At 35.2% G+C, this 16,263-nt stretch overlaps 1 protein-coding gene across 2 annotated transcripts; it reads left to right on the forward strand.

Annotated features, from left to right (window-relative positions):
- Positions 1-1,807: 1,807 nt before the first annotated feature.
- LOC113769504 (serine/threonine-protein kinase TOUSLED) lies at positions 1,808-15,753 on the forward strand. Of its 2 annotated transcripts, none has more exons than XM_027314003.1 (16): positions 1,808-2,540; positions 6,315-6,404; positions 6,617-6,817; positions 7,989-8,039; positions 8,226-8,312; positions 8,413-8,457; positions 9,489-9,601; positions 10,740-10,806; positions 11,627-11,693; positions 12,355-12,452; positions 12,529-12,708; positions 12,874-13,084; positions 13,215-13,479; positions 13,779-13,833; positions 14,067-14,228; positions 15,355-15,753. In XM_027314003.1, the coding sequence occupies exons 1-16, from the start codon at positions 2,307-2,309 to the stop codon at positions 15,463-15,465; spliced, it is 2,037 nt and encodes a 678-aa protein (XP_027169804.1). In that variant the 5' UTR covers positions 1,808-2,306; the 3' UTR covers positions 15,466-15,753. The 2 variants fall into 2 exon arrangements, with proteins under 2 accessions (XP_027169804.1, XP_027169879.1); XM_027314078.1 differs by lacking the exon at positions 1,808-2,540 and adding an exon at positions 5,892-5,952.
- Positions 15,754-16,263: the final 510 nt, after the last annotated feature.

A 16,263-nucleotide genomic window follows, 5' to 3' on the forward strand; every position in this document is an offset into this window, starting at 1 on the left:
TGTATTCTTAAGATTCTTCAATTAGTGTATCAATTTTCATGAAAACAAATGTAATCAAAAGAACATGGTGAAGCTTGATGAAGTTAGAGATTACAGCATAAAAACTTTAACCATGTGAAAATCTTAACTTATTTTGAGTTCCATATGGTTTTATGTCAGAATGAGTTTAAGAGGTGCACTTTAGAGAACAAACATGAACGGACAATCAACTTCGTTTCTAATTTTTCAGTCCATACGATAAAGAAAAGCCTTTTATTCATCCATAGATATTTTTTTATTTTTGATAAATATTCATCAATAGATTTAGGGTTCAATAAGCAGATTATAATACGGCTGGACTTCGTAATGCCTAGAAATTACAAGATTTTGCATCGTTTGGATTGCCATTTTTCAAAGAAAAATATTTACATTTTTCGTGAAAATATTTTTCAATTATCTTTTTCACCTTATATATATCATATCTCTATAGTGCATTTTTCTATATAGAACTCTCAAAAATAGCAATTTAAATGGAAAAGTCAATATAGAAATCTTTATCTTGTATTTCATCATTTCAAATTAGCTAAGTAGTTAAAAAATCAATTATGAACCTTTTTCACATAGCAAAGTAACATTAAAATGCCATAATGGCCAACAATGGCAATGAGTAGGATCCTAATCCAATAACTTGAGAAAGCAACAAATTCATTTGAACCGATCTATGGGTAGTTTTTGCTTCTTCTTGTCGCCATTTTTTGCCTCTATTACTATTAAAATTTTCAGCAGGGCAGATTAAAAAAATTCATAGCAGGCCAGCTTAAATGATGCATTTGGATAATAAAGTAGTGATAATTCCATCAGAGGTGTTCTTTCCTTGAGCTTCATTATTGTCCTTTTCTTGGTCTCTGAAATCACTTTAAAGCCCAATTTTGGTTTGCAATGAATCAATTCAAGTTCCCTGTTCCAAAATTCATTGTCTAGGAACCTCCTGCACAAAAGGAAAAGGAGAGCACCCAAAAAAAAAAAAATGTAAAAGGAGAAGCCTAAAAAAAAGATGGAGAAGCCTCAACTTTTGGCTAACAAAATTCACTTTGTAAAACAATCTCCCTATCAAATTTCCAAATTTCTGATCTTTCAATCCTAGTTTTTTATACATCTATGCCCGTGTATATAAAAGAAATTTACAATATTAATTTCACAGTTTTTTTTTATCTTTTTCGAAACAATCTCCGTTATAAAAATAAAATCATGCCAAAACGCACAAAATAATCTAATACATCAAATTAACAAAAACAAAACAATAAAAAAAGAATAGAAAACAACTCCCAATTTCCCCATCCTCATCTCCAATAATCAAAACAAATTATAAAGAACCTATTAGCTTCTCCATCAAGTTGCCATTTCACTTGTGACCTCTGTCAAGTCTCAAGACTCTCAACCTAAATCCAAGGTACAAAACTACAAACCTTCCTTCTGTTCTGCCTTCTCAATTCCCAATTCCCAAATCCCAATCTATACTTTTTATTTTCTCATTAACTCAAATATTGTCCTCCTTCATCGCCCCACCTTTTCCAAATCATGCTACTTATCACCCATTATTTCACTTGTCCTTTTGACTCCTAATTTTGCCTTCCAAAGAAACCATTTGGTAACCACGGCCAAATCCAACCAACCGCACCTCCTCACAGCATAACATAACATAGCAAGGTACCAGTTAGCAAACTTTCCTCCTAAAAAACCAAAAGGTCCCCATTTTTTCCCTTCCCATCTCATCATATATTCATATCCCCCATCTGATTTCAAAATTCTCCCCCCTCTTCCACCACCTCCTCCTCCTCCTCTTCCTCCTCCTTTCTCCTGATCCTGCATTTACTTTCCTTTTTTCACCAATCCAACTTCCAAAACCCTAATTTTCTCTCTCTCCTGAATCCCTACTTTTTCTTCCTCTCTCTCTCTCCCTGCATGAACTTCTCATCTCCTCTTCTGGTCATCTTGGTTGATTTCAATGACTCCTTTTTTACCCCTCTTAGGCACGCAGAAACACACTAAAAACACAGTTGAATTTCGACTACTGAAGCTTAGCCCAATAGCCCTTGCTTAAAAAACACTTCTTTTCCTAAAAGGGTTTGTCCAAAATCACTTCTTGGCACCAAGGAACTCAACTTTTCTTGCTTTTTTTCCCGCATTTATTTTTCCGGGTTCTATTCTTTACCCCCAGATTTTGATGGGCTCTTGACGTTTATGGAAATGACTTGACTACTGTTTCAGTGCTGTCAGCTTACCTGCATTGTGAGGAGTGGACTGAAGTTGAGAATTTTGTGATTACAATGTCGGATGACATGCTTATGCAATTTTCCTCCAACTCTTCCAATCAATCCGATCAATCTTTGCCCACTAAAATTGCGAAGCTCGAGGCGCGAATGGTGGGCAAAGCATCCTCTGCAACTGCAGCCGTCGCACATTCACAGCAGGCAGCCTCGTGGTCTGTTGCCACCAAATTCCCCGAGCCTCCTGAGAGCTTGCCTAATGAGCATCTGTCAAGTGATTCGGATGACAACGATGTGAGTGTTTAGGTTTTCTTTGTCTTTTTCTTTTTTGGATTTTTCTTGTTTAATGGATCACATAATATAGGCATAATGTGGTAATTCTAGGCTGTGAAAATGGGACGTTGATGTTTGTTTTGGGAAATTTATGTATTTGGAATTCTGAAATTATTTGCTGTTGTAAACCTGTTTGCAGAAACTCAAGATAATTCCCATACAATGGTTGAAATTTAATGCATACAGCTCTGACTATTGTGTTGCAGCTATTAGTTATATTGGGGAAAGGGAAAGAATTGCAGAAGCTACGGTTCTGGAAATGCGACCTGTTACATCGGCTGTCCTGTTTTCTGGGAGCTATTAGTTTGATAATGATCTTGCTGATGTACCTTTGATTTGGTTATCAAGTCATACAATGGGTTTATTTGGATTTGTCAATTTTTGCAAGCATTTTTTGCATCATAAACACGCTTTCAATCACCTTTTTATCTTTCCAATCAAATCACAAAAAGTGCTCAAGTATGATTCAAAAAAATTTCCAAATGATCTTCTAGCCATGCAACCCATTACTTTCTTAATCCATTTTTTTTCTTAATCTTGATATTGCCCATTTTCACTTGTTTCTGTCTGGATCACTAACGGATTCAACTTCAGATTCTATTACATTTTTGCGACTTTGTTCTTTCAATTGATGTGCAGAGGATGGATTAAATGCTTATGTTGTAGCGAAGAACTTTTTACATGAGATTCTTAAATGTTGTACTTTCCTGAACAATAAGGTTTTCATTTGTCTTTTTAGTCCTGTGTCTTTTTAGAGTTTCCCACTTTGGTTTTGAAAACATTGACTGATAGTTGAAGTCATATTCTGTTTGACTGTAGTTTGTTTCATATTCTGCCTCTGCTGGATATTGTGAGGTAGTTTATTGGGTGAATGGCTATTACAATTACAACAAGGAGCAAATCTTAATTACATTGATGATTTGCTTTGCAAAGTTGCAATAAAGAATATTGCACCTCAAACATATGTGTCTGTTTAAACATTTCTTTTGCTGCCATGGTTGTGGTACAGTTGGCATGCGCAATTTATTTCTTTTGATAGAATGTTGTAAAATAAGCACTGGAGTTGATTGATAAGTAGAAAACCAAAAGCTACATGGATGGCAGCTTTAGAAATGGCCCCCTTGACCACTGTTAAGCAGTACAAGAGTGTTTTAGTGCACTGCATGCATTTATTATCTGGGAATGAGGTTCCTCAGGTTGTTCCACTAGATCTTTTACTTTAGGAAAAAGATGAAAACCGATACAATGAGATAGGACATGCCATTATAGGGATGGAAGTAGTGAAAATAAGCAAACGTCTTTTCGTCCTGATAGTCCATGTGTTGATTCATTTCGTTGAATAATATCAACAAGTGCTGTTGGTGATTCATCTGTTGCACAAATTTCAAGGACCATAATATATTTTTGTTTACGGTTTGATATTTTCCTGCATGATTTTTCATAATTTTCTAATGATTGTCCAAAATAAACTGAATGGAACTGTGGAAGCCTCAGATAAATTGGGAGTTGACATAAGTTGGAATCTAGTTGGTGATGTTATTCCATTAATTCATCAAGAAATTTTAAAAATATTTAAAGAAGGATGATCCACTTGCAGCAGGTTTAACAATAATTGACTTACACAACTAGCAAGCTTCTCATCCTATATAGGGTAAGAAATTTATGGAACTGCTATCACATGGTTCGTGAAGTTTATAGAGCATACTATGTGTTTCAAACAGCATATTAAAGAAAATCACTTTTTGAATCTACTTAATGCGCCGTTTAATTCAAAAATTTGTATAATGAAAATTCTATTGATCTGGATAATAGATTTGTTGAATTAAGTATCTATATATAATAATAGAGCTGCTAAGTGTAGATTTCCTTTTATCTCTTGTAAATTGGTTCACTATCTTGTTCGAAGCTTTTGAGTTGAAGAATTAAAAAGAATGCAAAGCACGTGTTTCGTCAATGGTTGTCTTTAAAACTTCAGTAACTTTATCCTTGTCCAAGTAGCATTGCATTTTTCATCTGACTGTGGGGAAGGAAAGGTCGTCTCATGTGAGGTTTCATTTCAATTTATTTGGTGCTTGGTACTTTCAGTTATTTTTCATGAGCGGATAAATTTCTGTGCGAAGGATAAAGCTAGAAGAGGTGGGAGAGAAAAAATGTTGGGGAACTGAGCACGTTGTACAAGTTTTTCATTTTAACTGTCTATTATCTGTTCTTTTATCTATTGTCACCCTTTGCATCCAGTGTTGTACAATTATGTCTTTCAACAGCTAGCATACTAATACTTGTAAATTGATTAAAGGAAGTGGCTAACACTTACACAATGAAACATTGATAAAAAGGTCCTTGTGGTTCAGTGCACTTCTAGAGGGAAATAATAAAAAAAAACTGGATTTTGCTCAAATATTTGGTTTTCAATTGAGTGCTTCTCTTTGTTATAAGGAATGTTTAATGTGTTACACTTCCAATTTCTTGCTAAGCCAGTGAAGCATGATTCGAATGATTTCAACCAATTTTTAGACGGTCTCAATGCTATCAATTTTCAATAAATGTGCAACATTAATTCTTACGGCTTCAGAATGATATGAAATGTATCAGTACAGGAATTAAGTCCTTGCTCTTTTTAAAAGGATAGTGGATTTTGCATTAAGATTGTCTTTCTTTTATTGCATGTACCATCCAACAATTATTTAAATAAGATAAGTTAGATGAAGCAAAAGAATTGTGGAAGGTTGTCATTAAAATCCTTAGTTGATAATCATATCTCACATTCCGCTGGTGGAAATGTTCTTTTCTCCTGCTTCCTCCATTTTTATTTGCATATTTGTAACTATTAAGAGTCAAAAGGAAGCCTTTTTTTCATGTAACAATCTACCTATTTTTGTTGGTTCGGCCACTGAACATTTACTGTCGATGTAATGATTGCATGCGTGTAGTGCATTGTACGTCGCATATAGGTTGCATTCTTTTGCCTTGCCACAAATAAATGACATGAACATGCAGAAAGAATATGTATGCATTAGTGGGCGATGCCTATCTCGGTGATACTTTCCTTACATATTCCTTTAAATTTACATGTTCATTTTTAAATCTTTGGCTTGTAAACTTTCTCGCTGAGCTGTTTCTAGTTTTTGGGCCTTTTGGCAATTTTAGTCTGATTTTCACACACTTTTGCTGGATGTTCTTGTTCCTTTATTAAGTTTTTGCACTCCACAAATTTTGAAATCGTTTTAATATGAAACCTTGATTCTCCTCAGCCAAAAGCTTCATCAGCTGATTTGGATGAATTTGTGGTGGTAAATGAGAGCATGATTTAGTAGGCTGGCTAAATCACTAACTCTAATAGAAGATACTCCAATCCAGCGAACAAGTATTGTCAGTATGCTACCTCACCAAATTCTGTGCATGATTTCAGCCGGCAACAAGCTCTTTGGCTTTTGGCTTTAGTAGAGGCTCTAAATGGAAATGCTGTTAGATAGTTAGATACACTTTTAATTCATTAAAAAGAAAAAGATAGTCACTTGAGCCTAATTCACTTTTTCTTTTAAAAGTTGTGTGAACCCGTTCACATGCATTATGGTTTGTTCTTTATGTTGAAACAAGTATCCTTTCCATTACGTGGTGAATAATTATCGCTTCAACATTTCCTTAGCGTGCATTGGTATTTCATTGCCGTGGTCCTGTTGCACCTTTCGTGAAGGCTTTTGAATGTCCATAACATGATGAGTTTCTTTCTGCCAGAATGGAGGGGAATTTCTGATTCAAGCTAACACTCAGAAGCGGCGTAAATTGGACGAGGATAACAGTGGCATGGTTTTTGAACATGTTGAGGTATGCCTTATTATGGCTACTGCATTTTGGATTGTTCAATTGATTAATATACTGAATGTTCATAGTAATCCCTGGTTCCTAGTATGGTTTGGTCCTTTAAAACTTATTTCTTCCGTTATAATATCATTTATCTGGTTGTTCCTTCTTTGGGAACTTTAATAGCTACTAATTTTCAGATTTTTATTTCCCCAAATTAACATATATGCAAATAGGGACATACATCTCAGTCTGTGGCTGAGCCAAGACAGAAGGTTGTTGAGACCGTGGACACAAATAAGGTGGCTTCAGACACAAATAGGAAAAAACAAAGCCGTGGCAGGGGATATTCTGCCTCGGCTAGAGGGCGTGGTTCACGAGGTAATGATCAAACCAAAATTCAAACGGTTTCTCCACCAAATGGACAGCTTGAAAAGGTAAGCCTTCTTTAACATGACTATATCTCTAAGATAATTATTGCTTTCCGCTTCTAATTCTTAACTCTGTTCAAATAACCAAATTATAATGTATGGTTACCTTGTCACGTGCAACTATCTCTATACCAATGTCCTTTGCTTTGTACTTTACCTGATTTCCTTGTCCTAGAAAGTGTTGCAGATATATAAGAAAAAGTGGCTTACTGGTCAACAAAATTGAATGCAAAGATTTAAATCACCATATATCTAAAGTGTAATTACTTGAAAGATATTGTGGTACAGTTGGCACATGCTTCACTGAGGCTCTATTTAAATTGTCTTGGAAACCTAAAATCTTGTGCCAGAAAAAAAAATGATCGAAGAGAATTTCTGCGTTGGCTGTTTGACTGTTTCATCTAATGGTAAAGTTACTCATCATAGTCTTGATACTTTCCAAACTTTTGTTAATACTCTTTAAATTTTTTGCTTGCTACGGATTTGGAACTTTAAGATTTAGATGTCTTGGTTGACCGTCACAATGGTCATATTTCTGTGTTATGTAAACCTGATTTGTAGAAATTATTTAATGAAATTTCTTTATTTATTGGGAGTGAAAAATTGAGAACCATTTGATCCATGTCCGGTATCTTGCCTAACTTTTGCATATAGTTTGCATTGTTAATTAGTCTAGTTTGAACTAGATAATAGTCGGTCTTTTTTTCCCCCCTGAATAAGCTGTAGCAGTATATTAATTTGCTAAAAATGGTTTTTGGGTATTCAAATTGGGATTTTAGGTTATATCTCATTGTCGTTGTGAGTAATTACTGGGAATGTATGTAGCTGTTTTTTCATTGTTCTACTGGATCACTACAAGTAGTTCAGAAATCAGTTTTGTATTGACTGCCCGTGTTCTAGAATCTAGTGTAGCAGAAAAGGATGTTCCAACCTAAAAATATCATTACTACGTTGTAAAATACCCTACAGATCAACCAGTTTGTATTTCTCCTTTGTTCTGACATAATTTCTGTAATTTTGGAAGTGTAGAGATCTAGAGATGATAGGTGTTGCTTACAAATCAATCAAAATCAGGCCAAATCACTTCTATTGGATTGAATTGGTTGGCCTTTATTTGTTTGTTGTTTTCTTTTAAATTAATCTTGTTAAACTCTTGTGTGCCTAATTCTTATTGCAGGATGGGTGGCCCAAAGAGCAACTTCGACGTGACGATTTAAGTTTATTGGAGGTAGAAGTTTTCTGCGACAGCTGTATTCTTTGTCTTTTTATTAGTATGTAACTAAGATACAGTTTCTAATGAAAAATGTTGTGTGATTCTCTTGCAATTTTTTAGTCTTTGAATCTCCTAATAAAGTGTTATAGTTTTTTTTCACAACTTTAAATGTCAAAATCATGTACACCTAAATATATTTAGGAGGAGAACACAACATTACGCGAGAAGGTTGGAAATTTGGAGGAGGCATTACGGAAATCTCAACATTTAACTCAAGAGCTAGAGAAGGTATGATTCTCTTTCAGATCACTGCCACCTGCATTAGCATGAAAATTTACTGTTTCTTCTGCAATGTAGAATTCACTTTTCTATGTTATGATTTCAACAGGAGTTGAAGGATATCAAGGATATTGAGCAGCAGATGAAGCCAAAGGTACGCCATTCTGATCCTTTGCACTTACTTTGATTTGTTTACTTTTGTAATGACAAGCTTTTTGCAAAGGTGAACATGTTATCCGTCAAGTATCCAAAACATACTCTGGCATACAGGCTATTTTTATCTCCAAAAAGACAATTTAATTGATTCCAGTCTCTGATTTTTAAAGATCTAAAAGCTGATTGAAGCATCTAGTTCTTTCATTTCGTCTACCCTCTCTATTTTGATTCAAGTGATGATGTGATTGTGTCATTTGTCGTTTAGCAAGTGATCAATCAATGAAAAAGTGTACTTGATGCCAGCAGATGGTCCTTTACCTGGTTATCGCAATAACATTAATGATACATTCATAATCTTCTTGAGTAAGAATGCCATGTATAGTACAAAAAGTCAAAAGTAAGAATGCCTATGCTTATATATGTCCAACAACTGTTTAGGATAAAAGCTCCAAAATTTAGTTTTCAATATATCAAATATTATTTCTCTCTAAATCTCCTTTCCCCTACTGTTTGCTCACTGAGCGTGCATTAGGGTATAATGACCAAAAGCCATACAGTTAAGAATATTTACCTGGAATTTAGGTCATGATTTTATTTGTAACATACCTGAATGTAGTAACCGGTCAAATATGATCACCGATTATAGTGGGTCCTTAGAAGCATTAGGGGTGACTTATCTGCAGGTTCAGTCATTTTTGAAACTGGAGAATGTACATTCTTTCATCTAGAACTTTGCCTATGAGGTGTTTGATATAGTATCACTTACTTTTGACTTTTTTGCTAAGATGTTTCCAATGTTGTTAAACAATTATTTCCTGCTTATATTATGGATATATCATAATTCTGGAGTTCAGCTGAATAACTGTATGGCAAGGTGTTGGTGCAATTTTTATCTAATGCTGTTATTCCTTGTTTTTTTGGTATAGATGGAGAGTTCTCTTTTTAAGAAAAAAAATGTTAATATAGACGTCATCGTGTTTCTTGGTTCAGTGTTTCAGCTACTAATTATGTTTTTCTTTCTGGTTGCAGAGATTAAAAACATTATCTGATTTGTTGATATCTGTTTCAAAAGCTGAGAGACAAGAAGCAAGGATGAAAGTACGCCAGGATTCTTTGAGACTTGGCAATGTTGGAGTAATCAGGTAGCTTACTGTTGACTTCCCTTCTGTTGAACCAGTTAGCTTATTGGGTTATGATGAGAGGTTAGAATTTTTTCATGGCCCACTTTCCATCTTTTATTTTTGGGCCCAAGCATGAAGTATAGCAGAATAATACTCAAGGAGCAAGACCTGCATCTCCTATGTTTGGACACAGTCGAAATGTACACTAGCCTTATTCCTGCTGAAATCTTGGAACATAATTACCAAACCAAGCACAATTTCACAAAGTAGAAGGCTTGGAAATATCACAACATGAAGCATACGATAAATGCTTGATAGGCATGTATGTATATACATGGAAACTACCGGTATGTACGCTTTGAGTAGCTCTATTATTGAATGTTTTCCAAGTTTAGGAACAGGTGTTATATGCTGGCCCTTTTAAACATATATTTATGGGTGGTCGGTATGGGGTGGCAGTATTTGAGCCTTAGGGAAGTGGGAGTGGTCTTGGCTGTCTGTTTCCCTACACTTCTTTCTGTGGTGTTGAAGGAGTAATGAGGGGCAACTGGCAGTACGTTTTTTGTTGTATACTTGCACAATTATATTGAAATGGTGGGTTGCACGAGGTGCTCACGAGTTTAATGGTTCCTATCATCTGTGAAAGAACCCTAGCTGAGTACCAGTGGTGTTACTTGGGATGCTTGGAGTGGGTGGTTCTTATGATATTGTTGGAGTTCCATCTTGTATTGATGAAAGCTGCAAGGCTATTAGCTGCTGCTGGTGCTATGGGTGATGACGAAAGTATACCAGCCTTTGACAGAAACAAAGATGACTGAAATTGTGATACCTGCCTTTGATAAAATTGATGGGCTAACCTGATTAATGAAAGCTTCTTTTCTCCTGTTATCGCTTGTATTATATAGAAAACAAAATCTTTTTTGGGCTCTAAAACAAGGGCTTGGTTGCAATATCTTGGCTGGCTTAACCAAAGTCTTTTTAACAGATCATGTTCTCTTATTTGGTTGTTGCACATTTACTTGTTTTTGTGTCTGATAAATTTCTTCTCAACAAATCCTTTCTAAGATGTATATTTATTTCAGTTCTTTGCAAAGTAGCAGTTTGTTTACTGTTGAGGATTTTTTTCTCACTTTTAATGTTTTCCGCCCCTAAATTGCAGAGCTGGAACTCTCATTTCTGAGACATGGGAGGATGGGCCAGCATTGAAGGATCTCAATGTCCAGCTTGTATGCTTCTCTCTGCTTACATGGAGTAGTCTGATTTTTTTCTTTCGTCTTTCAAAAATAAATTGGCTCATTTCTACGAATTATTTGGGCTCACAAAATTTTTGTTTGAATTTGTAAAAAGAATCCAGTAAAGATCAGTTTTTACTTTTCCACTTGCTCTTATTTGGAAAAGCCAAAAATGATGTTGATTACTTCTGAAATTTACTGTTGCGGGAGTTGTTGACATTATCTGCAGATTTGACATTGTTGTATGTCCTCTTCTATGTTGTTGGCCTAATGTGTGGGGGTGATCTCGAAACCTGTTCTACATGAAAATGATGAGCATTACTTGCTTCAATACAGTACTTTTTATTGCTATGTAGTAGTTCTGCTCCTGTTATTAATCTAGTTTTGAATTTGATTGGTCTTGTATAATATCTGTAGTTCTGTAGTGTTATTCCTACTTGCAGTATTCTGGTTCATGATACTTTGTGAACTTCTGTCTGCAAACTTTTCTGTGGCATCTGATTGTAGGGTTCAAATAGTTGATTGACCTTAGGACTTCTAAGTCTTTCATGGTGTGGTCTGATTACTTATCTGATGGTTTCTTTTGGCAAGTTAACATGTTTATTATAGGAAAACAATCTTTCCTGTACCTCTGATGCATGAAGTGCTTGTGCATGGTACCAGATACTGTGTTAGTTGCAATTGTTCTCCTTTTGTTGAGTATTTTGTCCTTGTCATGTCAGTTTGTGGTTTCCCGTAACATAACATTAAGATACAGTAGCTCAAAAAAAAAAAAAAGATATTTAGTAACTGGTGCAAACATGTTATTTTCCAGAGAAACTTATTGGAGATGAAAGAAGCAATTGAACGGCAGAGGAAATCACTGAAGAAAAAGCAGCCAGGTAAAAGAGTTTTATATGTGTATATTCTTTTTCAAACTAATATATGCTGATAAATTTCACTACAATGACACTTTTCTGAGTCCTCAGCAAATAGCAGTTCCTGGGGTATAGGGTAATGTTGAAAGGTAATAAAGATAGGAGAATGCACAATTAACTACTTCAAAGTGTGGTTGATTCATGAGTGCACAAGGCTTTGAGTAGTATTTTAGATTGTTCCGTTGGGAGTCTGAAGAATGCAATGATTTCTGTTTTTATGGTTAGTAATTATTTAGTCGATTCTAAAAGATATGTATTTGATGACTAAAGCGTATATTAAACTCGATCCCAATATATGCTTGACAGTGGATGGTCAACTAACCATTTGCAATTTGAACATCCTTTTCCACATGTTTTTCTGCCATTTTCGTTTTGATATTTGGATAATTGTTTAACTAGTTTAAGAATGGGTTATCTAACTTTCTTGGGGGTGTAACAACATTCCTCTATGCAATGATACTGAAGAGTGAAGATATGTAACTAATTAATAATAGTCCACAGGCAACTATTAGTTCTGCAAATTGTATACATGAGTACAGTTCTTGCTTTTCATGAAGTGTCCGTGTTATTCTTATTGATGTGATACTGGTTGACGAATGGCACTAACAAATAATGATTATTGCAGATAAAGTTGATGGAACTGATTCAGAAGCTGGAGTCCAGGAAGATGATTCTCTCATTCAAGATGAAATCTATAAATCTCGTTTAGCTTGCATCAAACGTGTATGTCTGTTTCTTATTCTTTTATTGGACAAGATTTTTGTGAATATTGTCACTTTTAGTATCAAATTTCCTACAGGAGGAAGAAACAATTATGCGTGAAAGAGATCGCTATGAGTTGGATAAAGCAAGGCTTATAAGGGAAATGAAACGAATAAGAGATGAGGATGGCTCTCGCTTCAACAATTTTCAGATTTTGAACCACCGCTATGCCCTCTTAAACCTTCTTGGCAAAGGAGGATTTAGTGAGGTCTATAAGGTAAAATACTAGGATTCCTATACTCTGTTGCTTTAGAGGCTTCAATGTGTATGAGTTGCGAAGGAAATCTCCATCCATCCATATAAAGTGTTACCAATTTCCTTTCTAACTTTGAATATTTTGAAAATGGATATTCTGAGTGATTTGAATCAACATTGATGGCAGGCTTTTGACTTAGTTGAGCATAGATATGTTGCATGTAAGCTTCATGGTTTGAATGCTCAGTGGAGTGAAGAGAAGAAGCAAAGTTATGTACGACATGCTATCAGGGAGTACAATATTCATAAAAGCTTGGTACATAATCACATTGTGCGTCTGTGGGACATTTTTGAGATAGACCAAAACACATTCTGCACTGTCTTGGAATACTGCAGTGGTATGGTTGCTCTCGCAGTTGCATTTCACGAAACACAAATTGGAAATGTAGATGAATTATTATTTTTTATCTTGGAATGAGGATCACAAGTATTTTTAGTCACTTGTTTCAATATGTTTTGCCCATTCAGGCAAGGATCTTGATGCAGTCCTCAAAGCAACGCCTGTTTTGCCAGAAAGAGAAGCGAGAATCATAATTGTTCAGATATTTCGAGGCCTTGTTTACCTGAATAAAAGAGCACAAAAGATTATACATTATGATCTGAAGCCAGGAAATGTTCTATTTGATGAATTTGGCACTGCTAAAGTGACTGATTTTGGTCTTAGCAAAATAGTGGAGGATGATGTTGGGTCCCAGGGGATGGAGCTTACCTCCCAGGGAGCTGGGACATATTGGTGAGTCGTGCAACAAATTAGCTCTTCTGACTTGTCCATTTCTGGCATGTTCTCGTGGAAGAATGCCTTCTGCAATGATGATATAGTTTAATAGAGTTGTCTCTTAAGCTCTGTTTTTTTTTCTTTTTCAGCTCATGCCGCATTCATTAAATTTGCCTTTGGATCCATTGGCTTATATTTTTGTGGCTAATGCAGTTTCATTATTTGGCTGGTAGCTAGATATTAGCAGCCTTACGGTGATTTATGTTTTTATTATTCGAAATGATGTCCTGAATGCATAGTTCTATACTGAATTTCAGGTATCTACCTCCCGAATGCTTTGAGCTTAACAAGACACCCCTTATATCCTCAAAGGTTTGGTGAATGTTATATTTTATCTTTGATTATGTTTAACTAGTTGGAAAGCTGTAATGGCCTGGATATGTACCTGCATTTTCTGCCTTGTCTAAGGCTGCTATGCTTGTCTTTGCATTGGCCCTTGAAGCATCTTTTCGGCAACCTTTTAATGAGGCCATTATATTTTCTACTGATGTTCAATTGTGTGTTCTCGATCTGATAGATACTTGTGATTCTGTTCGAGAATACAGGTGGATGTTTGGTCAGCTGGGATTCTTCTGTACCAAATGCTATTTGGCAAACGGCCTTTTGGTCATGACCAAACCCAAGAACGAATTTTACGCGAAGATACCATCATTAAAGCCCGCAAGGTGGATTTTCCTTCAAGGCCAGCTGTGTCGAACGAGGCAAAGGCAGGTTCACTAATCATTTGTGTGTAAACTTCTTTGCTAATGTTTCTTGGGGTGATAATCTTCGACATCCTTATGTACGGTAAATTCTCTAAGAGAGTCTGCGTAGGAGAGACTATATCATTGTTAATATGGCCACCACCACCACCACCATCACTATCACCATCACCAGCACTAATTGCTAGTGTTTATTACCAATTTGATAACAGCAAAAGTGGGGTGTGAAATCGATCATCTTTCTTATACTTCACAATTTGATGTGTTTTCACTTGTGTAAATCTTATTTGACAAAAGTTTCAACAATTATCTCTTCAATTGATCTGTAATGGATAAGCATGCCAATCATGTGGATGCTACTGAGTTTATTCATGATATCCTCTTGTTTGTTTCATAATGGTTATTGTTTCCAACATAGTGGAGTCAATTTTTATGTGGTATTGAAGTGCTTCAAAATTTATTTCAGTATATGGGTTTTGACTCGTCAATGTCTATACTTTCTGTTAGCGGAAGTATTCTGTATGAAATTCAATCGAGGTTGTCCATTTACAAACATGTCAATCTATTCCCCCAGCCCCAACCCCCACTTGTCTCTGGCAATTCTCCAAGCCAGATGTGCTGCAAATTTGAAAATCTCATTTGTATCAATGTTTTATAGCAGTTTCTGAGACAGATTAACATCTGGCTGACTGGCTCAGACACAATGTTCATGCTTCCTTTGACTCATATTGCAAGTCATAATATGGAAATGATTGATGAAGGAACAAAACGAGATAGACAAACTTGCTAGGTATGTCAAAAATGAAGAAACTATGATGATGATTTATTAAATAAAACTGGCATTGCTGATTCTCAGGAAAATTGATAACAATACTGTGGATGGATTTCTAAATTATTTGCTTGGTAAAGGTGCAAAATTTGTACCTTTAGGATGTTTCCTTGTTTAGCTTGGATTCTTGATTACAATGTTTATTTTAGTTTTTGGATTTTCTGCGATGAATGTTGTTACATGTGTTTAAAGGACATTTGCCGCCAAAAAACTGAAGAATACTTGTATATAAACTGCGCTAAATTTTTCTTTCATTGCTTTTGTTCTGTATGCTGAAGCAGTTACTCCTTTTATGTTTTGCAGGATTTTATTCGTCGTTGTCTTACATATAATCAGGCAGAGAGGCCAGATGTTTTAAGCATTGCTCAGGATCCATATTTGACATACACAAAGAAAAATCATAACAGTACATAGTGCCAACTCATGTTATAGAGAAAGCATTCCCTAATTTTGAGGTGAGGAAATAATCCCTCAATTCTACAGGAAATTTGTATAGTTGTAAAGGTTTTGTAATTATTGTCCCTGTTGTTCTTCCCTTGAGTTGGGGTTTCATTTCCTCTTTCCCTTAGCCCTTTAAAGGATTCATAGACCTTTCTGGTATGTCGTTACTAGTGAACATCTTTTTTGTCTTGGTCAAGGGATGGAGATTGAGGAAGAAAGGAAAGGAAATATAGTTTTTGGATGCTCTGGTTTCTTGACTAATTGTTTGGCTTTTCAACTTGTATTTCGTGGATTTTAAATCCATAAAGCTAGGGCTGCAAACGAATTTACTCGAACTTCTCAGCTGTTATACTCAGATTCCAATTTGAATTTTTCGACTTGATTTGAATTTTTGGACTCAAACGAAAGCTCAATTCGAATCCTAAACGAGTTTAAAATTTAAGGTTGAGTTTGATTCAATTTAGTATTCACTAGGCTTGAGCCCAATTCGGAGCTTAGAATTTTATTTAATTTTTTAATAATAAAATAGTAAATGCATAATTTTATAAAATATATTAAGAAACATAAAAATTTTAAAAATTATTTGAGTTTTATTGAACCTTAATCAATTAAATATGTACGAGTTGAATATTCAACTCGAATTTTATTCGATACTCTAGTCAAATCTCATTTATTATTCAAACTTGAATCAAGAGTTGAATTGTTTGTTCGGGACCAGATTCAAAATTAAGCTAAGTTACAAGAGTACTTAAAATTAAGGCCATTTTACCT

The sequence above is a fragment of the Coffea eugenioides genome, chromosome 1 (genome assembly GCF_003713205.1).
Source record: "Coffea eugenioides isolate CCC68of chromosome 1, Ceug_1.0, whole genome shotgun sequence".
Taxonomy (NCBI): Eukaryota; Viridiplantae; Streptophyta; class Magnoliopsida; order Gentianales; family Rubiaceae; genus Coffea; species Coffea eugenioides.

Excerpts from the sequence above, each read along its gene's own strand:
- LOC113769504 (XM_027314003.1), top strand. The coding sequence starts at position 2,307 with ATGTCGGATGACATGCTTATGCAATTTTCCTCCAACTCTTCCAATCAA. Across the intron at positions 10,807-11,626 it reads AGGATCTCAATGTCCAGCTT|AGAAACTTATTGGAGATGAA; the intron begins GTATGCTTCTCT and ends GTTATTTTCCAG. Across the intron at positions 13,085-13,214 it reads TGTCTTGGAATACTGCAGTG|GCAAGGATCTTGATGCAGTC; the intron begins GTATGGTTGCTC and ends TTGCCCATTCAG.